We start from the raw sequence: 24,998 nt of genomic DNA on the forward strand, positions 1-24,998 counted from the left end.
TGTGTACTGCTTCTGTGAACGTGAGTCTTGGAGAAGAAGGGAGTATTTCTGTTGACATCGCAGCAGGCGGGAGGTCAGCTGCACATGGCCACTACAATTTCTTACAACAAATTTTAAACACATTTCTCCTGTAAGATTTTGCTTTCACGGGACACGGAGGCAGCTGCAATACTGCCCAGGGAGGTGCTTGCTTACGGGGTCCCGTTGCAGCCCTGTGCTGCAGCCTGACGTCCGAGGTTTTTGCTTTCATCCTTCAAAGAGGAATTACTGTGCGACTGCAGGCGGCGGAGTGAGCCCTTGCTCTGATGGCCCCCGTTCATTTTGAAGTAACGTGGTGAGCGCTCTGTGGAGATGGGACGGGTTCTTTACCTGCACAGTGCCTGTGCTGAGGTGATCGAGGCCTTTGGCTGGTGCTGTAATTTCTGTATTTTCTGTAAAACCAGCTCCCTTCTTTTTTCCAGGAATTTTGCTTACAGTCCATGGAGGGGTCGATACACACCCGGCTGCACTCCTGGGCTTTTATTTCCGGGGCAACAAGGAGGAACCTGACCCTTCCTGTCCTGTCACTTGAAGATAAAACGTGAGGGGTGTGGCAGCTCAGGTTTTGGCAGATGAGGGGTGCGTTAGGGCTTCCTCCTGTTTTTAGCCCCTTGCAAGTCAGACGCAGCCTCAGGACTGTGGAACAAGCAGCAGCAGGAAGACGGGTGCTGCCACAGGCCTGTGCCATTTGTATCTTGCTCCGTCTGCTCAGGTCCCCAGGACTGAATATTTTTATTTTCAAACGGAGAAAACGGGAGTCCTGAAAGCAGGCAGATAAACGAGCAAGCTCAGAACTGACACTAGGGCAACGTGAACAATCGTCTGCCACAGCTCGGGGCATCGCTAACCCGCCCCTCCAGACCACCAGGCCTAGAGAGGTTTCCCTACACTCTAGGGGCAGCTGGCAAGTGTTTGGTGCCCGAGGGCGAGGAGGCGCAGCAGGCTTGTTGACCAGAAGGCAGGCCTCCTGATGAAACCACCTAGGTGAGCTCTACAACTGGTGCCATCTTTCTTCTGGCTTTGTTGGACACTGAGTACGCGTTGTCACTGCTAAGAATGGAGAGTATATAGCACCTACACGCTGGGCCACTGGATGTCCTACTGCTTGACCTGTACATGAGGGGGAAGAAATGCCCAGTATGCCCACCAGCATAGGGACTCCCGACTGTTCCTCCTGCTGGAGTTGTGGACTGGAGGGTTGCATTACTGCTGCTTTATTCATGGACCTAAGATGAATCCAAAAACTTTACCTGGTAGACCAGAAGTATTGGTAAGTCATCTTGTGCCTACTGGAGCAGCACCATAGAAACCAGTATAAGTGGCAAGTCCTGCTTTCATGACGTTCCTGTTTCAATTATTTGAGAGGGCCTGGCTCAACTCTGGTATCAGGCACCTGGTAAGACGCAGAGAAGCATGAAAGGGGCAAAGCTGGAAATACAAGTGAGATTGTCAAATTCAAGACATTCTTAAAATCTCAGCTTGTTCGAGATTGGTGCCAGAAGCCCAAGACAGCAATGGGTGTTTCACAGTACGCACAGTCCTGATGGACCAGCGATCAACAACAGGGAAATAATGAAAAGGACAGTTCTGACATCCCAACAGAAATCCAATTCACTAGAAAGAGACCACATCAAAGCCAAGTTCACGTGAGGGCCAGATGCAGTCAAACCCAACCTTGTTTCAATGATTTTGCAGATCCTGACATCAAAGATGATGGTCTGTGGCTGATCTGGCACCAGTTCAGCAGCAGCCGATACTGCCGTCCCCGTGGAATGCCTCTGATGCCAAAGCAGTCCGCGCCGCTGCGCAGGTCCCTGGCAGCCATGTTGTGGGTTACCGAGCTGCCCTTGGCTGTGCTGGGATCCATTCTGGGTCCAGGGCCACGAGAGCAGCACAGACTAAACGGGCTGTGTTTCAGGAGAGCTTCACGTGAGTAGGCTTTAGAACTTTCTGCCGTTTATTTTTTTTTCACCAAAATACAGCTTTATTGACAATGATGATAAACAGACCTTATGGCTTACAGGAGCCAACCAATTCTGGACAGCCGATGACATCTCAAATCCTGGTTTCATCAACTGTATCCATTCAAGCTGTGGCAGCAGGAACTGCTCTCGGCAGTGTGACTGTGTGCCCTTCAACTGAGTGAGCTGCTGCCGCCTGTTTCTCATAAGCTGCACTAAAATCTCACTGTTGGTTGAGCCTAAAGGAGAGCTCTTTTGAAGTCAAACACTGTGTTTCTGTTGCTTTCAGGCTCTGTCATCTCATGAAGAGGTCACATTGCAAAGTCTTCCCTGAAACAAACAGGGTTTTTTTTCATTAGTTCATACAGTGCTGGCTGTAAAGTTGAGAATAATATAGTCCAAACATTTACAGCTACAGGACACTGCAGAACAGCATCTGCTCATCTTTGAGAGTGCACCAACCTAAATCAGAGCACTATGAACTTTCACAGCATCTCAGTCCTACTCTGCTCCTTCCCTTGTGTGTTGTTGTCAGGCTGTGACTTCACTGGATCCGGCTGCTTTAGCTTGGCCTCTGGACTGCATCCTCGGCGTGGTGTAGTTACGCTGCACGCCCGTCTCACGTGCCCCACCCGCCCTTCCCGTGGCATCTTGCTTATCCCATCAGCAGGGACACGCTCAGAACAGACGCAGCTCCGACTCGTTTAGGTGCGAGTAACACTGAAAGCTTTTCATGCACAAAGGTACAGAGCAAACGGCACTTTGAGCTACAGCTCACAACCATCCAGGAAAGAAAATACTTTGCTAGCAGGCACATATTAATGTTACTTGAAAATCTGCATCCCATGCTAGAACCGAAGTTGGAAGAAGTTGCTTAGCTCCCAAGCCTAGAGTGACCTCGATTTTCATGCACTGGAAGTTGTATAAAAACAGTAGCTTTGGTGGTGCATCCCAGAACCGCGAGAAAGCAAACCCTGGCCATGCTTCCAGCGATGGGCTGCAGTGTGCCGCTTCTCTAGAGAGCACCCTGTCTCACCTCAGTAGTCACAGCCACTGCCAAAAGGGCCTGTGGGTCTCACCATGCCACAACCCCAGCAACCCTGGGAAAGGACACTGAGAGGGCCTGTAGAGCTTGGCCACCAGCCCCATTGCCCTCCTCCCACAGCCAAACACAGCAGCTAAAGCTTAGCCTGGGCCAACTCCTCTGGCCTTTGAGGACCAGCACATGAGGTAAGACCGGATGGGGCCTGCACAAAGGTTATGCTACCTGAAGGATCTTGCTGAGACAGGTGTCTCTAAGCATGTGGTAGCAGAGATCAGATCCACTGCTGCTGGACACTGGGTCACGTTCCTCATCGCAAGACCTATGCTGCCGGTGTGAAACACCCAGTTCCCAGTGACCCACCAGTGCACTGCAAAACCCTTCCAGTTCTTGATGATGTGACAGCTGGACCTGCCACCAGGTCGTGGTGCAGTTCCACCACGGAAGAAGCCAATGCAGTTCTCATACACAGCTGGCTCACCTCTCCTTTCAGGCAGCTTGATCTTCAAGTAGTAAGGAGGCAACCAGTTCCCTTCCCGCCAGGCACGAGCAGCACCTGCGGTCAGTCACATCTATCACTTCAGGTACTCAACCTGACAAGTGTGCCACAATGACATGGACGATCTTTGCCCATCCTTAAGGATCTTCCTTTAGATAAACTGTATTTGTCAGGAGCACTGCTTTAAGTTCTTCAGCCTCAATGTTCTTACAGACCAAAAAAAAAAAAAAAAAAAAGTTTCTTCCCAATGAGTGGTGCTCATCCTGCTTCCTTTGACCCCGTCCCCAGAGTCGCAGGTGGCGAGAAGCTGAAGGCGGTGGGCAGGCAGTGTGTAAGTACTGCCACACGCAAAGCAGCGAGGCGGGCAAGCCCTGCGCCGGTACTCTTACACAGGTAAGGTCTTAAGGATTTCCAGTGATAAAGGTGTCAAAGTCCTCCCAAGTCCTTACTACATTTGCCACTGCATGTTTTTGCCCCAATATCCAACTAAACTATTTCTCACTCCAAAGTGAGCCCATCGTTATTCTCCGTAGCCACAACAGACACGTGACAGGTCTGTATTAATTGCATCAGGGAGACACAGTGACCACGCATGTGCAAAGCTCCTCTTTTACATACCTGAAGATTTCTCACGCTCTCTCTCTGTAGTGCAGAGCAAATGCCAACACTTCTGTCTGTCCTTCCTAGCAAATCAGGCTTTGTAGACTCTGGATCATTCGCTTTGCTCTCTTCTGGATGGTCAGCATCTTCCTTGAAGCGTGAGATACCGACCCAGGCACACCATACCAGGTGAAGTCTTGTGACTCCAGCATGGAAAGGAATGATGACTCGGTCATCCTCACAGGCTACACTCTCCCTCTACTTGCCTTCTTTTTTGTGGAATGGCAGAACTATTCCGAGTGCCAGTCTATTTGTTCATGAACAGTACACCTCCACTTGTGGTGTTCTGCCCCAGCCCTAGCAATGCTCCACCAAGTTAATTTTCACCAATTCACCTAATGATTTTAGCAGCTTTTCTTTGTAACCATTTCAGTTGCCTTGCTGTACAGCTGCAGCTGTCTACCTTTGCGTGTTCTGGATAACCAACCCCTTTTTAAAGCTAAGATTTCCTGAAATCTCTTGAAAATACCTCCCTTGAACTCACTTCAGACTCTTCCTTCACAGGTGCTGTAGCAGCACAGAATCACTGTTTGCTCAGTTAGCCCACACAGATCATAGCACAGCTTCTGAGCGTGTTTAGTTTCCAGGGCCGTTACCCTGTGAAGTTCTCTGTGAAACAAAATTCAGATGCATTATTTTGTGTCCAGTAAAGTTGCCACAGTACCATTATTTCTGCTGACTAAGATTAGTCTTTTATATATGACCCCCAAAAAAGTTTCAGTTGGTAAAGGAACACATATGGAACACTGTTATCTTCCCTAAATACTTCTCCCTTAAAGTTTTATGGGAATGGGATGAAATTTTGTGGCATCCTGATCTGTCAGAAGCACCACAGCTGGCAAACAGTTCCTGGGAAAAATCAGCTTTGTAAATGGCACAAAGTCTGGAGGTTTTCAGCCACCAAGTTCCGATTTTTAGTTCGGATACATGATCCTCTGGTTTTTCATTTTTATTTTAAATTAAAGCTCAAAAGCTTATTAGAATCTCAGTACTCAATCAGAATTTGAGTGGTAAATATTTGTTTAAAAAAATGCAAGTCCTTAAGGTTTCTTGCAAAAACCTACAATCACTGCTCTGATTTATTGATATAATTTGCAGCCCATTAAGTACGCTTTATTCAAGCATTTTAAGCTTTGTATAAATTTTCAAAAATTATGAAAAAACAAAACAGCAAGTAAAGGAATTATAACCCTTATTATATATTCTTCAATTATAAAATCAAACTCTATTGAATCCAGGGTATACAACACCCTTGCCCCCCCGATATGAGATGAGCCCAATGATGTTAGCTTTTAAGCCCTATTCTGTACTTAAAAACTTGTCATGAAGTACCTGCCCTATATGTATCTTAATTTCTAATGAAGAAATTAAGGCCTTTAATGTTCTTACCCACTTCAACTTTACCAAATTAACAGCACTGTCAAATACCACTGAGCATGAGTCTGCAGGGTTGGTAAAAAAGGTATTATATGGCAGGTGCATATAAACATGCGTGGAAGGTAAGATTAGAAACACTCCGTATTTCAAAACACTGTCAGAATGACAAGATGGCTCGTGTAGCGACAGACAGGCTTATAAGCACATGGTCTTGGATTTACAGCTGTAAGAAAGGAAAATAGATTTTCAGTGCAGAGTTCCATTACTCTCGTGCTTGCTTAACAGTTTCAGATTAATTCTCTCTTTCAAAACAAACAGAAATTCTTTATGTTCTGTATATTCATTGGCTGTAGAGCTACCTGTTCCAGTATGCAATTAGCAGCGTGGGTTTTCCTGAAGGTCCACTAATTTTTAAGACATCGTTATCACACATCTGCAGAAGCTGCTCTCCAACACAAAAACACATCTTCATTCTTCAACACACAAAATAAGTAAGATGGTATAAGATTTATTAATATTTTCTGTTACTAAGGCACATGATGTATAGAAATACTGAGGTACAAAAATGCAGTTTCCTGCAGATGAGATTTACAACCCCATTTTGACAGATGAGCTACATCTCTTCTGCTCCGAACATTCAGCTTTTAGCCATTTTTTTCTTTTGTACCAGTTCAACAAGCAACTTGTATCTTGCTATACACTCCTCCTAAAAGGAAAAACAGAAGTGTTTATTCAAGTTTGGTGTTTTCATATTGCTGTAACTCTGTATGTGCTGCCTCACTGTAGAAGAGCCACGTTCTGGGGGTTGGGTAGGTTCTGTTGGAGATCGTTTTTATTTATTTACTTACTAAAAAGTTGCACACTGGATTTCAGACAGCAAATCGACATCTAGCCAAGAGCGGATTAGAAAAATGACTCGTAATTTATGCTTCTCAATGGATAATTTCTCTCTTCAAAGAGCACACAAACCCAAGAAACCCCGCCCGCGTTTCTGGCTCTCACACCATCTTTGGCACAAGCAAAATTCGGGCTTTCTGCAGCTACGGTGACTGAAGCAAGCAAACTACGCTATCACAGCTATTACCAAATCTAACACAGACCAACTCTATCAACAACAATGAAGGCCATTTAAAAAAGATGATACTTACAAAAAGCACATTAGATAGATTACTGAGCATTTAACGCTTGCAGATGGATTACTTGTTTTGTTTGTTCATTGAGATGGGTTGAGAAAGGCATTGTAAAAGTGTAAGCAAAGTGGCTCACCACCATTTGGTTAGTAACTTTGAATCAAAATTTGTTTTAAAACCTAATTTGTCCTGCAATTGAAGATCTGAAAGGCAGAGGAGAGGGAGGCATTTGAAATGAAACAGGAGGTATTTCAACATTTTCTGTAATAGATCAAACGAATTAAATGAAAATATGTTTTCAATAAAAACAACAAACATGACAGTAATGCTCTTTAAGTTGATTATGTTTGGACTGACAGGCTAAAGAAAGACCTCACCCTTCTGCGTGGACTCTCAGCTCTTAAGGTAATCATAAATTGGTAGAAAATATGTTTCTTCTCAATAATACCATAGTTCAAACAAGACTAAGCATACCTTGCTTTTTCCAGGAACACATTTTGCTATTTTATCCCAGCGATCTGATGTTCCCTTCGGGTACTGCTGCAAGGCCATTTCAAGGAGTTTCTGTTGATTTTGAGTCCACAGTTCTTCCGGGGCACGGCTTTTCTCTCTTTTTCTGTTCTCATCATCACTCTCTTCCTCTTGCTCGGTGTTATCAAAATCTTTCTGGCGTCTTCCTCTGCCCTTCTCCTCCGGTACCTCTTTCATTGCTGGCAGAGGCATGTCAGGTGCTTTGGCCGTTTTCCGCCTGCGGTGTCTGGTTTCACTTGCAGTGGTCTCCTTTTGATCTGTTTGGATATCCAACTGCTCTGGGACATGATCGGAGTTCCTCTCCTCCTCCTCCTCCTCCTCCTCCTCTTCTTCCTCCTCCCTTTCTCGCTGGGTGATTATGTGGTCTGGCAAATTCACGTTGACTTTGACATTCTTGGAATTTTGGGCCAGCGTTTTAAGCTCAGAAAGCCTAATGATACCTGTCAGGAGGATTGTTGTTACACTTCGGAAAAAATAAAACAAACCACCAACAAGCAGAGAACTGCCTGCAAATAACAGGTACCCGGAATCGTGCAGAGAGGAGAAAAAGCTCTTGTGGGTTAAGAGCTTAAGGAAAATGCTTATCCAGAAATCAAGGTATTTGTTATGAAGCATGAACTTTGCCAGTTAGGAGCTTATCAGGTATATGTGAAGTAGAAGTAAATTACCATGCCGATATAAACAAACAGAACAGCCTGAACAAATGAACAAACCCCACAATAAACTGAGTAAGAAAGCCTGGGAGGCTGTACCTGAAGGGAAACATTCCCTCAGGATACCCATCAGTTCTCCTCTTCGCTCCGAGTAAGGCAAAGCTGCAAAAACCTCGCCACAAAAGCCTCGCTGCAAAGCACACCCCGAAAGGTACCGACTGCGCTGTGTCTGCATAGCTAGAATCCAAATACGGCGCTTTATGTAAGCACCAGTGAGGACTCAGCAGCACACACCTGGTGTATATGTGACAGAATCCTTCAGCTGTTTGGCCTTCGTGGTAACCTGCACAAAAACAACAACAAAAAAGAACTATTAAAAAATTACATTATTGGGCCTATTGAAGAATTCATTAGCAGCTTACCGCAAAATGCCAACACAGAACATGCATTATGCGCAGCAAGGCTGATGTTGTTCTGCTGGCTTTGCTCATGTATGGATCCCAAACTAACACAAAGTGACTTTTTAGACTTTGTCCCTTCTAAAATATTCCTAGCTTATTTTAATAATATAAGCAATGCTACACATTTCTATTACTATCACCATAAGACATCACAGTTGATATTAAAATTTTATCTTCTTTCATTGTTAAACTCTAATTCTCTAACCTAAAAATACAACAAGGAGAGGGAGGAAAAAGGAAACAAATGAGTTATCTTCTATATATTAGTTTCTCAATACTGAACAAAAGAACAAAATAACCCCCATAGGCCCAGATGATAGAATCATAGAACCATTAAGGTTGGAAAACACCTCTAAGATCATCAAGTCCAACCATCCACCCAACACCACCATGCCTACTAAATCATGTCCTGAAGTGCAACATCGACATGTTTTTTAAACACCTCCAGGGATGGGGACTCCATCACCTCCCTGGGCAGCCTGTTCCAATGCCTGACCGCTCTTTCAGTAAAGAAATTTTTCCTAATATCCAATCTAAACCTCCCCTTATGCAACTTGAGGCCATTGCCTCTCATCCTATCGCTGGCTACCAGGGAGAAAAGACCAACACCTGCCTCACTACAACCTCCTTTCAGGTAGCTGTAGAGAGCAATAAGGTCCCCCCTCAGCCTCCTCTTCTCCATGATGAAGCATGCTAAAGGACAGGCATTCAGTCCCAAAATAAAACAGGCTGACTGCTAAAGATCAGCAAAGACACCTCCTAAGTCCTGATATTTCAGGAAAAGGAGTTTATTACTGAGAATTCAGAGGATGGAGAGCTGCCTGCTCCAGCCTCTCCATGTATACCAAAATCTGCGTCCTGGGAGAAAAGTAACACCAGATTTAGCATTTTCATTTTTACTTAAAGAAACAACCGGGCTTTCTCCCCACCCAGAACAAGGAGCTTCCCCATCTCAAATTTCCAGACCTCACTACAGACAACAAAGACAACAGGCTTCATTTAAAATTAAGATCCTTTTAATCACTTTGCATCTGTGTTATATCAAATAATCTAGAGTCCAAAACCCAAGTACCACATAAAAGCATCTTAAAATGTAGTACTCACAGAAATATACACACTTTTTAATTACTGAAAATGTTTTATGAATACCAGAGTTCGATTTCAGGTTTTTTTGAATATGAGGTCTTTGTGAAAAAGCTAGAAATTGAAATCATCTGAGCCACCCAAACCAAATAAAACTTAAACGTGAGCAGGCAGCGTGCTGATTCAGAACCAATGCTTCCTGGGAGGGGCAACCCGTCTGTCCTGCTGTTTGCACCCGGGACTTCAGGTGTTAACGTCTGCTCAGCGTAAGGCACCAGGCAGTGCGCTGCCCAGACCAAAACAAAAAAATACCTGACCTACAACATCAGAAATTCCTCCACGTGGGATCACATTTGCCCACACTACGAATCACTTAGACCTTCAGAGCCACAGCATAGACTCTGCTCTTTTACCTAAGTAACATTAATAATAACAATTACTCCCAACAATGTATGGCAGCACTAGAAAGCAAACCCACCGGGGGGGTCTCCAGCTATTTGATGGAAGAAGAAGAAAATATGAAGATTCAGGATTTTTGTTCTATGACAAGATTCATGAGTGAGCACTTCAATAGTTAAAACACACTTTGGTACCATCGGTTTCTTTCCTCCCACCCACCTTTCTGTCATGGAATTGCAGGACTTTGCCTTAAAAACAGGCAAGTGCTGGATCTCCTTAATGAAACGACTGCAGGACTTCACAAGGCAAAGGGGTCTGTTTTCTCTACAAATTAAGCCTCATTTTCTGGGATGATTAAGTTTAAATGAAAACTCTGTGAACAAAAAAAATCCCAACTCTAATTAACCAAAACCTTTATCCAGAGGTAGGCATCTGACACAGAAGACTCCAGCTTCTGCTGTTGCAGTATGATGCAGTTTTAACCCTTCAAAGAGAAACCTCCGAATACCAATCTGAAGGGGTAATTTTAGGTAGTACTAACAGTTCTGTGATCTACATGATCCTGATTTTGAAACAACAGACAGATCCTCCTTGAAACAGGTGATCCGCTAACAGAAATTGCCTGCCTTGAAGAGTTTGTAGTCTAAAATAGTACAAATTAAAATGCTTGTGTTCCATTCTCATTAGCAGAGTGTCTCCGTAGGGCCAACGCCTTAAAAGCCTGAGTGGAGGGCAATCCATTCTCCACTGCTAAACAGAACGGTTCCTTAGTGGTGCCCTGCTATGCATCTCTCAGATAGAAATTATATTATATAAAGTGGATTACAATAGATTATTTCGAAAAGAGCGAGAAAAACCTGTCATGCAAAGAAGCAGCTGGTCCTTTACAGCTTACTGCAATGATGTGGTGGATTCATTGTGAATATGACCAGGCATTATCTGTCTGTGTTCATGTATTCCAGAAAAACTGTTTCTAAACCATTTTGCTGCTTTTAAAGTACTTCTTTCAAAGACGTACAGCCTACTCATGCGGCCAAGAAGGCAGGAAAGAGAGAAAAGAAAATACTCCCTACACAAAGGAGGGCAGGATAAATTGCAGGCGAAGACAAAGCTGGGCATACCTAGTTGCTGCCTCAGTGCCAAAGTTCAGCTTTCTCTCTGCTGAGCCGCTGACGTGTTCGGAGGCCGGCAGTGACCATTTTACCTTTCAAACTGAGACTATGCATGCAACATGAACTTTGCAGTGGAAGTGGTGCCAATCAGTATGCTGGATTCAAGTTTCCTTCACAAGCCAGACACTCCCAAATTAGGTTAGTGCAGGTATCCCATAATAGAGACAAATTTTGCTGCATGTTACATCTAATTGAATTAGAATCTAAACCAGCCCTCTCCACTAGAACAGCGAAAGCTTTTGGTTTATTCAAGATCCTAATGGCATTTCACGTTTCCCCCGACACGCAGAAAGCTCAGCCTTGCCGCAGGTTATTTTGTTTTGGATAGCTTCAGCCACAGTAACTTGGCAAACCCAGATGTAGCATTTGTAGTAAGTTACTCCATTTATTACATCAGAAATTTCCAAGACTCTCTCTTTTGAAGGCATTATGACATCTGTCCATATTTTGATGGACTTTCAATTTGCACATTCACCAGGTAAGCTGGAAATAACAACTGTGTGCATGGTTTAGATATTGAAAATCTATGATTTCAAACACTGAACAAGCACATTCAGCTGACATAGGTTTCACAACTCATCAAGCTTCTTACAGCTTTACTATCATCATTTGCAGATTACATGAGAAGATTATTTATCTATTATTCTCTCTTTTTTTTTTTTTTAGTCAGCTTTGTTCTTCATACAGATGATTTTGCAAGTCCTTTTCCAGGTGCTAGGTGAAGTTCATGTTTACTCCAGCTCTTTCCACTTAAGAGTTCAGGTATCACTTATTTAGACTCAAGATTCATTTGTCCATCTGCTTCAACTGTCACTGCCGTTAAAGATGCTGACACAGGGCAAGAATCATACCATGTCAGTATTAAACTACTAAGGATTATTAGGAGTCCAACCTATGGAACATATGAAATTGTATTTCAGTTTGATCTGTTTGAGTTTAATCATTGCTCTTGCCACTCAGATTTGCTGTCCCTTCTGGTGCAAGTTCCTCCATACTTTCTGACACCCTTAATATCAATTTAAATTTCCTCTCCAGTGGTGAGTAGCGTTATCTACTAGCTAGTTCTTAGTGCAAGTTACGCAATGTAAGTTGTTCCATTGGTTTCTCTACTCAATTTCTTATCGTAACTCACTTATATTATTACTCTTTCATTAGGTAACAGATAACATACCTGGAAATACTGTTATTCAAAGCATGAAGCAGTTGTAGAATTACTCTTTCTAGTTATTATTGATGATTGTTCCTGCATAATGCCTTAAAATTACAGTTTTCATGTATGTTAAATGATTAGTTTTATCATGACTGTGAAAAGTTGTGCTAAAAGCCTGTTGTTATTGACAACAGCTTTCACCAGAGTATTAGCCAGCCTTTAAGAAATCCTGGGCCTGGGGACACCTTAAATAATTAGGCTCAAGGCTGTGAAATTGATTTAAAACAGAAGAGGGCAGATCTGGTATTTCTGCAAGTATTTGTACTGCTGAGCAGACATTTTACAGGAATCAACTTCAAATGTTGCTGCTTCTGTGCCCAAGTAGCCTAGGCATCCCTGTAGTCCACCAGGAATAACAGGAGGCACAAGTAAAGTCAGGTAATCACAGGCACAGTGAAACAGATTTTCTTAGACGAAGATCACCAAAAAAATATGCTGGATGCAAGCAATCAAATTGCTGAAGTAGAAATCAAACCATTTTACCATGGGACCTATAGAAAGAAGCCACAGGAACAGTTTGCTTCTGTATTCCTGACAATTAGTCCAGATGACACGAGTAGTTCCTACTCAACAAGACACCTAGCAGTAAAAACATTTCTCATCGTGACCATCCAGATGTTCCATCTCTCATTACTCCAGACACCTACCACCTCTTTCAGATGGGCACAACTGATGCTTCGGAGATATACAGGAGAAAGCTGCCCTTTGCAGAGGATGCAGAGCAGCTCCCCACTCCTCCAAGCAGCAGCAGGCACGGAGCGGCCCACGGCTCCAGCTGGCCCCTCCAGCAGCAGGACCAGCCCGGCTTCGCAGGATACACTCCAGCGGGGCTTTGGAGCCTTCGCCGCTTTGCTGTCTTCTGGCAGTCTTCAGCAGGCAACACTCCACCTTCCTTCTCTGAACAGGACACTGTTCTCATCAGGATTGCATGAGATAATCACAAAGTACAAATCTTTGGTTCTGACAACATTCTGAGAAAATAATGTGGGTTTTTTTGTAGAGGAAGAGGTAATCCATGTTGCTCAGCTTCCCAAACATATATGACCCTCTTGCAAGGAAGGATGACCTGCTATTGTGTTTCTGGAAACCGGAGGTCCTGATAAAGTTGTTTACTATTCATCACATCTTCCCGAGCTGAAGTTTTCTAAATACCTGTTAAAGCTGCCACAGTTTCTCAGCACCAGCTATCAGGAATTTGCTGTCCCAGTAGCAGTGTTCTGTTCACCCGGCTGTTACCCTCCTGCCTGCTCTCTGTCTAGTTACCTCATGCAAAAATGCCACGGTCTGTGGAATTATGGAAAAAAATAATCTGGAGACAGCCTGTGAGTAGCTGAGCCTCATATGCAGCAATGGGGAATTTCTTGAGTCTTTGGGGTCGAGTTAAAATCACATTTTTCTCATGAAAGAAAGCCAGACACAGAAGGATTTTAATGCCTTCCTGGCTCTGTCCAAGCAGTAGTTTTTTTGCAAATCTAACCTTCTAGAACAGCACAGGATAAATTGCCAAATTTTAAGTTCTCCCCTTACACCCAAAATATTACCTGCTACACCGAGTTGTCCTTCCAACCTAGATCTAAATAGCTTTTTCACAGCAACCACAACTGTATCAAGAGCTATTTGAACCAACTCAGACAACAACAATGACTTATTCCTTTATTTTCATGTGACGTACTCCAAATTTGTTGCTTTATAAACTGCCTTCCCTTACCATATGCTAAAAAGGCTGCTCAAATTGTCTTCCTGTTTTAACAGATTGGTGAAACTTCAAATACTGATGCATCAAGCCAAATTATTCTCCGTTTTTTGCAAGTATCCTTATTTGCAACTTACTAGATCTCTTTAAATAATACATTTCAAATTAAAAGATACACCTTTGTTTTGGCACTGCTTGTAATAGTTTGTTAGTAGATTGTTACCGATTTTCTCAAAAGTATGTAACATAACTAGTCTTTATCCACTGTGTAAATTACACAGTGAATTTAATGCTAACATAGCAAACCACTATAGGAGGGACAATATGCCTCTATTCTTCAAAGAACTAAGAGATGTGTTATGAATTTAACTGAATTTGCTTAGACCAACCAGTTGTAGCCGGCAACTACAGTTTTCTTATGGTTACGGACTTTGAAGCCGTGTGCGATTCTGAACTTTGCCACGACAGATGGAGAAAGGGGAGCCACCTCAACAGAAATCCCCAAAACAACTATGAGTTTAATTATGAGGCAGTTTAAGATGTGGCCTGCAAACCTGGCCTAAATCACCAGATGTAGAACCCTAGCCTCTCTCCAGTTTAAGTGTCCAAACAGTAAATTTAAAGCAGCAGAAGAAATGCTCCTTTTTTCAGGACGCAGAAAGAGGAAGAACTCAGCAACTAGAATTGTCATGATGTTGGAGACTTCATACTGTGCTTTTTGGTTTTTGTGAGTTAAAATCCATGTTTGAGAATCTTTAGCTCAGTCCTTAGGGCTACAAGGATGATGAGGGGACTGGAACATCTCCCCTACGAGGAGAGGCTGAGGGAGCTGGGCTTGTTCAGCCTGAAGAAGAGAAGGCTGCGAGGGGACCTAATAAATGCTTATAAATATCTGAAGGGTGGGTGTCAGGAGGATGGGGCCAAGCTCTTTTCAGTGGTGCCCAGTGACAGGACAAGGGGCAATGGGCACAAACTGAGGCACAGGAAGTTCCGTCTGAACATGAGGAAGAACTTCTTCCCTCTGAGGGTGACGGAGCACTGAAACAGGCTGCCCAGGGAGGTTGTGGAGTCTCCTTCTCTGGAGATATTCAAGACCCACCTGGACAAGGTCCTGTGCAGCCTGCTGTAGGTGACCCTGCTTCGGCAGGCGGGTTGGACTAGATGACCCACAGAGGTCCCTTCCAACCCCTACTATTCTATGATTCTGTGATGAGCACTCATGTAAGAGAGGAGCTTGGCTCAAATGCCCATTGCAACAACTACCTGGACATCTTACTTCGTGACCTTTCCTGAGAGTCAGATTCGAATTCTGCAATGGAATTCAAACCCAGCTCACCAAGATGTATATGGGACATGACATTAATTCAAACCACTCTACAAAGCTGCAGCAGCGCTGGCTTGACCACTGCACAAGTCATCTATTTGAATTAAAAGTTGGGTGTCTCACCATCTTCTGTAAAAAACTTTCTCCTTTAAGTGAGAAGAATGCTCTGGTCATGCCTCACAAGAAGGAAATCAATCTGATTTGCATCTGGGTGGAAGATGCGCTCTGCTGCCCAGTTCTGCCAAAACCGTAGGGGCAGCTGTAGGACTGCGCAGAAGAAAACTTTGTGCAATGAGGGAACTGTAAACAGCAACCACCTCTTCCTCCCCTCCAAGTGTCAATGCAGACATTCTGGTGTGTCTGTGGGATCAGACAGCTGTTCCAAAGATTTTGCTCTCCGATGGAGGGATCTACATGACCTACATACGATCTAAACCCCATCTCAGATATTCATAACCTCTTTTGGACCTCAATCCAGAGCTAGGTCTTTATACTTCAATAAGCAACTGGAAGAACTATTGATTACACAAATATATGCAAGCTGCCAAGAGTGACTGTTTCAGGATATCCACAACTGGAGAGCACAGTGACTGAGTAAACACAGACACAGTATACAAAATGAAACATAGAACAGACTTAGGAAAACAATTTCCAGAAGCAAAAAACCTAATAAATTCATGAAATTTTACATATGGATCATTTCTCATATAGATGTTTTTTTGCTGGCAAGATAATCAGCTTGCATTTGTCAAAAGTAAGAGATCTATTTTAGACCAGCATATAAAGTGCAACAAGTATCAACTCACGCAGTCAGACTTCAACTGAAACTGTTGCTTGGACATACAAGAGCTATCACAAAATAAGCACCCCCTCAAACCTTATGCTTTTGGGTTTCACGATAATTCAGAATGCCTGCTCAAATATATCCACCCATCTATTGTTTTGCTGTCTGTCTTAGTGTTTTTCCATACAAGCAGCAAATCCCAATCAGTCTGTTTTTACAACACAAATGCATGAGATTAGTGACTGCAGGAGCAAACAGAATCAGTTTAAATCCTGTAAGACAAGTGAATGATATTACTTCACAAGTATGAAATCTGAGATCTCTTTGCCTTTAATTTAAAAAACCTGTACCTAATAATCACATTAAAGTCTGTTTGGCATGCCAGACAGTTTTTACTTCCTCTGTTATTTTTACAATTTGAACGTCCTTTGTAGTTACTGAAATTAATTTATGCCTTTCAGCAAATATTTTTAACTTTTTATCTATAAGGGTATGTATTGTCAAGTACGATATACTTCTATAATTTCACAACAAAGTGCTTTTTCTCAATTTTTCAATTCAGCATTTGTCAAATCAAACAACATAATTTTTGCAGAAATAGTAGTCTTGAAACTCCATTCCATTCATTATTTATACTATGTTATAGGGTGTTCACAGTGCTTAGGAAATTCAGATGTAACTTTTTTATTTTGTTTTAAAAGGTCAATTATTTCCTTAAGTATTGGTGGACAGGAATAAGAACTAACCCTGGAGCAACAAATTCAGCAAGGAAAATGGGTCAAAGAACAGATGTTCAGAGGATGACAGAGAGCACTAGTACAGGTAACCAGGTCAGCAGGCAGGAACCCTGATTAGAGTTAACTGAACTCCATTTCCCTTTCATAAACAAAATACTTGAAAATCTAATTTATAACACTAGCCAACTGCAATAAAAATTACTTTAAAAGCTGTAGAAGCTTTCAGTTGTGAAAGCAGTAAGATTTCATTATACTAAGCCAGGTGAAAATCATCTTTATGGGAAGAGATTGCTAAATTCCCAATATGCACATACTAAAATGACAATTAGCAATTTAAATAATTAAACATACTGATAAAATGAGCACAACTTAACCTCATCTATTTTGGGTTGATTATTCATTGGCTGTTACAACATGTCTTCCTGAAGACAGACAAGATAAACATGTCCTATATTTAACATGACAGAAGTTAAGGTAATCAGCCTCCTTACAGTATGTCTGCACCATGGCTGCAAGCTTAGCTCTGAGCTGAAAAGCCCAGGAATATGTAGCAAAGGTATTTATGCTGGTATCACATAAGGCAGCACAGATATGACCAGCAGAGCTGAATCAGCTCAGGGGTACCACAACATGGACATAGCTGTTTGTTGTTGGATTTCGGCTGGCACTTCCCCAGCGGCCTGCGTCACGTCATGCGGGTGTACCTGTTGGGAGGGGGAATCTGGTCGACACACCCATTTAATGGGTCATATAGTAGCCCTTATTTGTGCAGTATTTTGGGAAATAACACAATTAACAAACTTCAGTGTCTACAAAACCTCAATCTGAATATTAGTAGAGAAGAAAAAAATACCTGAAAGAACACCTTGTTAGGAATTACTGAATTTATGAATAGTCGAGCTAAGGTATATGCAGTGACTACTAACCAAATATCGTGACTATGTGGCTTTAATCTTACATTTTCTAAAATGAGTTCACACATGCTTCCAATTGTAGAGAAGGTTTTCTTTCCTCCCCCTTCCTCCTAGATAGCTTGCACTTGCTAGTCTAATCACAGACCATGTGAAGGGAAGGACCTAACCTCAGGCAGAATCACTACATTCATGTTGTTGCTGGCAGATGTTTGTCTAACCTATTCTTAAAGGCCTGCAAACCTGGAGCCTCCACAGCACCTTAGTCCACTGCTTTATCATCTCCACTGCAATTCTTTGCCCCTCAATGTCTAACTCTGCAGCCTGTGATAAAATTTGGGGTAATTACTTTTTGCCCAGTAAAACTGATGCATAGCGCAAGCCCATTCCTCTTTGCAGCTCTCCTTTTATGTAGCTGCATACTTACATCCTCAGTTCATACTTTCTTTCAGTTCAGCAACATGAATTCCTTCACAATCTTCCCTTGTCGGTCACACTTTAGAGAGCTATTATTCTCTTTATTCTCATCTGGACTCTTTATATTGAATCAGGTGTTTAAGTGTAATACTGAAAACTAGACACAGACTAAGGATGTAGGTGTAGATTTACCATTCTCCTGTGTGTATATTCTCCGTAAGATGCTTGCCTTTTTCACAACTCACTAGTTGTTGACTTGTATCTCGCTCATTACTTCCGCGTTCCTCCTGCTGTTTAAGAGCTACCCTTAGCCAGTTTTTTATTTGTGAACTTGATCACCGTCTTGCTGTGTGTCCTTGTATACATTGTCTTTTTAATTTCACCCTCTTTTTTGCATCTGATTTTTCTAATTTGTCCTGACCTTTCTGAATTCTACCAATCTTCCAATATACTTCCAGTTCCTCTCAGCTTTGTAAGATTTACATGTGCTCACCAGGCACTGGGGTATCAAAGTCATGTTCTAGCAAAATCAAGGAAGAATCTTCCAAGCTGAACAACTCTCTCTGGAAATGAGTCAGACACACAGACTTTTTGGGCCTTCTTTATATGTGAAAAAGCAGTATTAAAGCTCCAGGCATGAGACGTTTTGCTTCATACTGTCCCAAAACTCACTACCATAATGCCAGGAGGAAAACTCAGAAATACTTTTAAAACTCCAAAACAAATAAACCCACAACACTAAGTTAAAACCACACCATGAAGCAGAAAAGTTCACAAAAGCAAAGAACGCTCTCCTCAAGCCACTTCATCCTGCTTAAAACTTGCCAGTGGAAATTGGACTAGATGACCCACAGAGGTCCCTTCCAATCCCTAACATTCTGTGATTCTGTGAATATAGTTTGATGCAGGAATTTACTTCTTAACAAAAGGAAGGAGTTTAAGACAATTTAAAATTCCTTTGGGGTGGTTAGAGGGACTGAATTTCACTGATGCTCTTCTGGTATATATGAATAGTTTCAGCTTATTATTTAGAATTATTGAAATATTTTTCTAACCTTTTTTGCTGAGGAAGAAGGCATTGAGACCAGAAGCAACAATGGAGAGATGATTTTGGACTGGATTACTTTGAACTCATTTTATTAGCACCTGTTTAGCTGATCTACTATTAAAAAAGGTTTGAATGCTTAAAATCACGTGGAAACAAGCACACTGTACCTTGCAATCCTTCCTACTGTAGCTGTCTGACTGTGAAGGAAAACCAAGCCTTACTGCTGTTGATACTTTACAGGAGAAGAAACCAGCAGAAAGTGGTCTCAAGTTTTTGAAAAGGATTGCCTGTGTCACAGAAAATGTTGGAAAAACAAATTCAAATTTTCCCTTGAATGTTTTTCAAGATCTAGTGCATTTGCCAGATAACACACACTTCAAGCGTCCTCTGGCCCGACTAATGTTAAATTAGCTCTAAGCAAGAGATTCCCAAACTCTGCTCCACAAGTTATTTCAAAACAGCACTTCACAGCCCAAAACTTACCTCCCGGCACCTATCCCAGTGGAAACAGGGAACAGTTGTTAGGGCAGCAAACACTGCCTGCACTTGCAAACACCTCTTTTTCTGTGCACAAAGTTTAACAAAACCAGAGGTTCTTCTGGCAGCTTTATATTTCTTATGCAGCTATGGTGATGCCCAAGCAAAATAGGAATCCTTGCTGTAAATTCAGATGCTATTCTATGTCACCTTCACCAAATACCAAGGGTAAGCTGTACATCTTGTTCAACAGCTGAACGGATATATCTGAACTAGTTCCCAGTTTCAACATTTCTGATCCTGAAGCAGGAACAGTTTGAGATCCAGAGAAGTTTCCAGGGAGCTTTTGTTGAAGTGTTTCCTTTCCAGCCTAATCACTGTAACTCTGTGCAATCCAGTGATAAAAGCAGCAGAAATTCCAACACGCAGACTGTGCCAGGAAAGCTGCCCTAACATTATCAGCAGTGGGAAATTCTCAGAGAAGGAAAAACTTGTGTGGAGAACACTTACATCAATCATATAGTTGGAGGTCACTGGAAGTAAAAAGGATTACTCAGACCTTTCTCTACACAAACACCCCTGAAAATTCCTTTTTTTATACAAGAAAATGACAGCTCTTAGAATTCGTTTCTCTTTCCAATTCACTGAAAAGCATGTTGCTCAAGACTCCTCGCCTAAAGGAAGAAGCAAACGAGCTTTGTTTTTTCTTACCAGTACTGGATGTGTGCAAGTATGGTGGCCAAATATACTACGCAAAGGATTCCCAAAAAAGAATGTTTTTACACCGTCTTTGAGGAATCAAACAGAAAATGGGTGCAAAAGGCAGTGTTAAGATAGTGTTAGTTTTGTGATAGGTATATGTGGTAGCATTCCACATGTTTGTACCATCAGTAACAAGCAAATTCATAATTTTTTCTAAAGCAACCTCAAAAGATCTTTCCCATGCAAACTGCATACTACCAAGCCATGTGTAAGTATTTTTGCTATTAGTATCTGCTTAATAAAATGTAGCATCTTTTTAATAAAGTCACTCCACTTCAGCAGTATGAATACTTCAGGAGTATGATAAACAACACTAAACAGAATAAACAAAAAAAGACAATTTCATTTGTATAGCAGGTTAGCAACTTCTTGCTTACATCCACTTATTTGCAAATAATGTCTTGTTCTAACATTATAAGAATGCAAATGGCCTATTTTCTAGTATATGTGAGTAACAGAACTGTATACATGCATTAAATATTTAAGAATAACTTCTAAAAATATCTTTTTGTCATTATATCAACAGGGAAAAAAACACTTAAGTACGCAAATTGCCCAGAAGGCTGTAATGGGTTATGTTTCACTCTAGTCAGAGGCTCTGTTTCCCATTATTTCAGATAATTCCTGAAATATAATAAATAAAGAACATCTAATCTCAGAATGTGCATCAACAGATTTAAACATTATTCTCATTAACCCCTCCAGAACCTATAAAATAGGGGCAGCTGAAAAGGCTTTCAAATGGTCCTCAGCAGACACTACATCATGTTCTAGTGATCTATTGCTTGAAAAGGAAAAGTCTTTTGCAGCCTAGCCCCTAAGGGTTTTAAGATCATAACACTTAAAAATCGTTAAGTACAAGCTTTCTTTGATATGTGGTACAATACTATAAAATGTGAATTAACAAGGATATTAATCATTTTACACAGTATCATTATTAATCATGCTATAATCCAGAAACAGGGACTGAAACGGTATCATATGTATAACGCATTTCACATTTTTGTAAAGGTATTTCAGTTTAATTAATGGAAACCACCTGTCTAAACACCATTAGCTCATCTACATTTTTGAAGGACTGGCTTGAAACAGAAACGTAATCTTCAACCAAGTCACACAAACATTCCCTTGCAGTGAAAGGAGGTTGCTACAGAACCCAAAGTGCATTGTTTTTCTGTTATTGGGTTACAGTAGCTGAAGTCTGTAAGCAGCAGAATCCCCCCTCCAGCTGATCACTTACAGCTGTTCATTGTGGAGGGAGAGACTGGCTGACATCTGCTTCTTGCACAGTTTGTTAATGGTTCACTTCCAGGTCCTAAAAGGACTATAGCCTCTCTCAAAGACAATGTCGGCCCCCATATACGCCTGCCTTCTACACTGCCTGCCTTGTTCTGGTTTGTCACTCTCTACACAATGCAAATCCGAGGGAACTCACATCTGCCACTGATCGACCCAATTCGTGAGCAATCTTTTCCCATCGACCTGGGGTCCCCCCTGGGAACTTAACCATACTTCTTGTCAGCTGGCTGAGGTCCTCCTCTGTCCATTCAGGTGCCTGTAAAACATTTGTAAAACATTCATTACACTGGGATACTGGACATATTTTTGTGAGGTAATATACTGGAAAAAAAAAATCTTCAAACGAATTAATCAAATAGTATAAAACAAGAATTCAACAGTTTCATGTATCTGGATACCACCTCCCTATGCTGTTGCCAAAAATGCATAAAAACAACAGAGCGACAGTAAGATCTTAAAAACCCCTAACACTCAAAATATGCATTTTGTGTATTATATACACTAACACATTTAATTTCTATCAACATTTATACAAGATACATCACACTATAAAATGCAGTAAAGATTGAAGACACTTACTAAAATCACAGTTCAAGATATAAAAATTTTAGACATGTATTTATGCACATGAGACTTTTTCTTCCACCAAAGACAAAGAAAATATCCTCATTTTTACATTTTAAAAAAGGTCTCTAAACAAACCAGAACAGTCATTTTAGCTTTTTGTCACTGTTATCATCCCATTTTCGTATTCTGGGATGATTCAGGAATGAAATCTGTTGATTCTAATATTCCACTAGGACTATTAAACAACCCTCCTTCCCCCCACAAAACACGGTTATGCCACAAAACCAAACCGGATGCTTCTACCACCCAATAACCAAAAGCTAGAAAAATGTTTTGCTCTAACTGAATAAGACAACCTGTTAAAAATAACTGTCTTCCTAACGGCCAAATAAAAGCGAGCAGAGCAAGGAGCAGGCAATTAGAGCAGTTTAAGGCATGACATCTCCCTTGCCTCGTAAGGCAAGACACAGTAACCGTCTTTGACATGTGCAGCGTCTTTGGCAAGGACCGCAGAGCCGAATCTTTGTTACCATCAGTAGTTTGCCATTTTATTTATTTTTAAGGAATTCTTTATGACGTACCTCTTCTAATCACCACTTCCGATAATGAACGGGCACGTATCAAGCAGTTTGCATTACAGAGCCATTGGCACAGAACAACAGTCAGAGGTGAGTGACCCCAGGGACCATCTCCACAACTCCAGCAAAGCTTCTCCCTGACACTAATCCCGCCTGTCATTCTCCCACTGTGCTCTAACCACACTGACATCCGCCTGCCGCACCGCCAGCTTAACGGGGCCCTTCCTGACTTTTTACTGTCTCCCCCAATCAATGGTTCAAGCGTGCTCTTTTCACCATGTCCAAATGGCAGCTTCACTCATAATCAAAGTGCATTGCTCCTGTTAAAGGGCTTCCCGAAAGGCTCCACCATTTGCATTCATTTGCAAAGCAAACTACTTTTATTCACTTTGTTCTGCTATCAAGAGTGTTCCCTGAAGCAGATAAATTGGCATAAATACAACCTGCCACTTAGAAGACAGTAAATAATAGCCAATAGTAGCAAGGATTTCATCAATCGTCCTAGTTTGGATCCATGTAGTCCTTTATTCTATGCTGAAAGCCTCACACATTCATATTCGGATAGTTTTTAATACAAATATAAAATGAATTATCTGTGATGACTCGAATGCAAGGCGCTTAAATAACGTGTGTGTATGTGAGAGATCTCGCACATACATTACATGCATTATCATACAATTACACTCTGGCCTACAGAAGAAATGATAAATACACAGAAAATGTCCACATTGCACAATAACCTTATTACTTTTACTGTATTAAACAAGTTAATATACTCTCTATATTTATTTATCATATTATACTCCATATATATTTTATACTAAAATATTTCTCAGAGATTTTTTTAAGGGCAAGATTTGGGGTACTTAACGTTCTACTTACAAAAATTTTCAGCACTAACTTAAATAATGAATTATTCTGCAATTTTGGGTTAAAAGCATTTTTTTTCAAAAAAGTCAAATTTCATATCTCAAAATTATCCATAATGTGCAGTTCACTGTAATATTGTATTTAATTTGTATTAAAACTTTGTGTGGGCTTTCGGTTTTCTGCCATTTTTTGGTGTGTCTTTTTTTTTCTTGTTATTTTGGGTTTGGTGTTTATTTTAAAAAGTAAATTCACAGTTACTCTCTCTTACCATAGCCAAAGCACATCTAAGCAACTACGTGGAAAGCAGGATGATATTTTCAGTGATGCACATGAGTCAGAAGCTTTCCGCTAAGTTTTATTTTCAGACTTTTTTGGTAAGCTTTGATTTTCCTATGTGCTCAAAACTTCACTAACCATTTCTAAATATTACAGAAGCCATAATGTTATCTTCCTAAATTACAGACAAAACTATAACCACTCTGTAGATCTGTAGCTAATTCTATAGATAATTCACAGCACAAGAATTCATTAGCTACTAAAATATCAACTCATTAATCTTATTTCAAGCTGACAGTAATTTTAGAATGTGAAGATCTAAAACATTTATAAATGTGGAAAATCTTTGAAAAGGTTTTAGAAAATCTACTCTCAACCATTAAAGCTGTAAAAAGCTTTTGTGAATTTGCAATTCCTCAGCAACAGTTAATTGCGTCTTTAGATGCAACAGCGCCTACTGTGATCCAACTACTACAAGCAGCTATGAGGGTGGTCATGGTGTGAATGTATTCTCCCTGTTCTAATCTGTAGCCAACTGTAACTGCGAGAGTCAAATGAATGCATAAACATACTGCTTTGTCACCTAAAACCATGTGTGTCCAATATTCCTGAAACACAGGGCCAAAATTCATCTCTACAGTAAAGCAATGGAAGACACCACATGGTGAGGGGACAGCTGTTGCTACTACATAAGCATTCAGTTTTTGCATCAAAAAAGCCCCATTCTGGGATAAACTCCCCATACTGAATACAAAACTAAGAGTACAGAGTTATGGTCTACAGTCTTTAAAATGAAAATAAACTACAAGTGTAGATACAAAAAATTCATAGCATTCCCATAAGTCATAATCCTTTAACATGGTTTATCATACATAGCTGGCAATATTGAAGGATCAGTTTGCCCAAATCACTATGCACCTTCCACAGAAAAGAAATATGAATGTGGTTTACTGTTTATCATCACTCTTACAAGTGTATTTGCATTTAGCAGTGCCATACCACTTCTTTCAGCATGACATTTTTACACTATTAGGATTT

The 24,998-nt window shown here is 41.3% G+C and overlaps 1 protein-coding gene across 1 annotated transcript in view; it reads right to left on the reverse strand.

The window, feature by feature from the left end:
- Positions 1–6,066: 6,066 nt before the first annotated feature.
- The window catches only part of DNAJC1 (DnaJ heat shock protein family (Hsp40) member C1), a 114,968-nt gene continuing 96,036 nt past the window's right edge, over positions 6,067–24,998 (reverse strand). The window contains exons 9-12 of the mRNA XM_075419506.1: positions 21,806–21,925; positions 8,187–8,235; positions 7,183–7,679; positions 6,067–6,284 (exon numbers count right to left, since the gene is read on the reverse strand). Coding sequence (XP_075275621.1) covers positions 6,216–6,284; positions 7,183–7,679; positions 8,187–8,235; positions 21,806–21,925 — 735 coding nt within the window. The 3' untranslated portion in view covers positions 6,067–6,215. The remainder of the gene's footprint in view (positions 6,285–7,182; positions 7,680–8,186; positions 8,236–21,805; positions 21,926–24,998) is intronic.

This window comes from Opisthocomus hoazin, chromosome 4 (genome assembly GCF_030867145.1).
Source record: "Opisthocomus hoazin isolate bOpiHoa1 chromosome 4, bOpiHoa1.hap1, whole genome shotgun sequence".
NCBI classification, from domain to species: Eukaryota; Metazoa; Chordata; class Aves; order Opisthocomiformes; family Opisthocomidae; genus Opisthocomus; species Opisthocomus hoazin.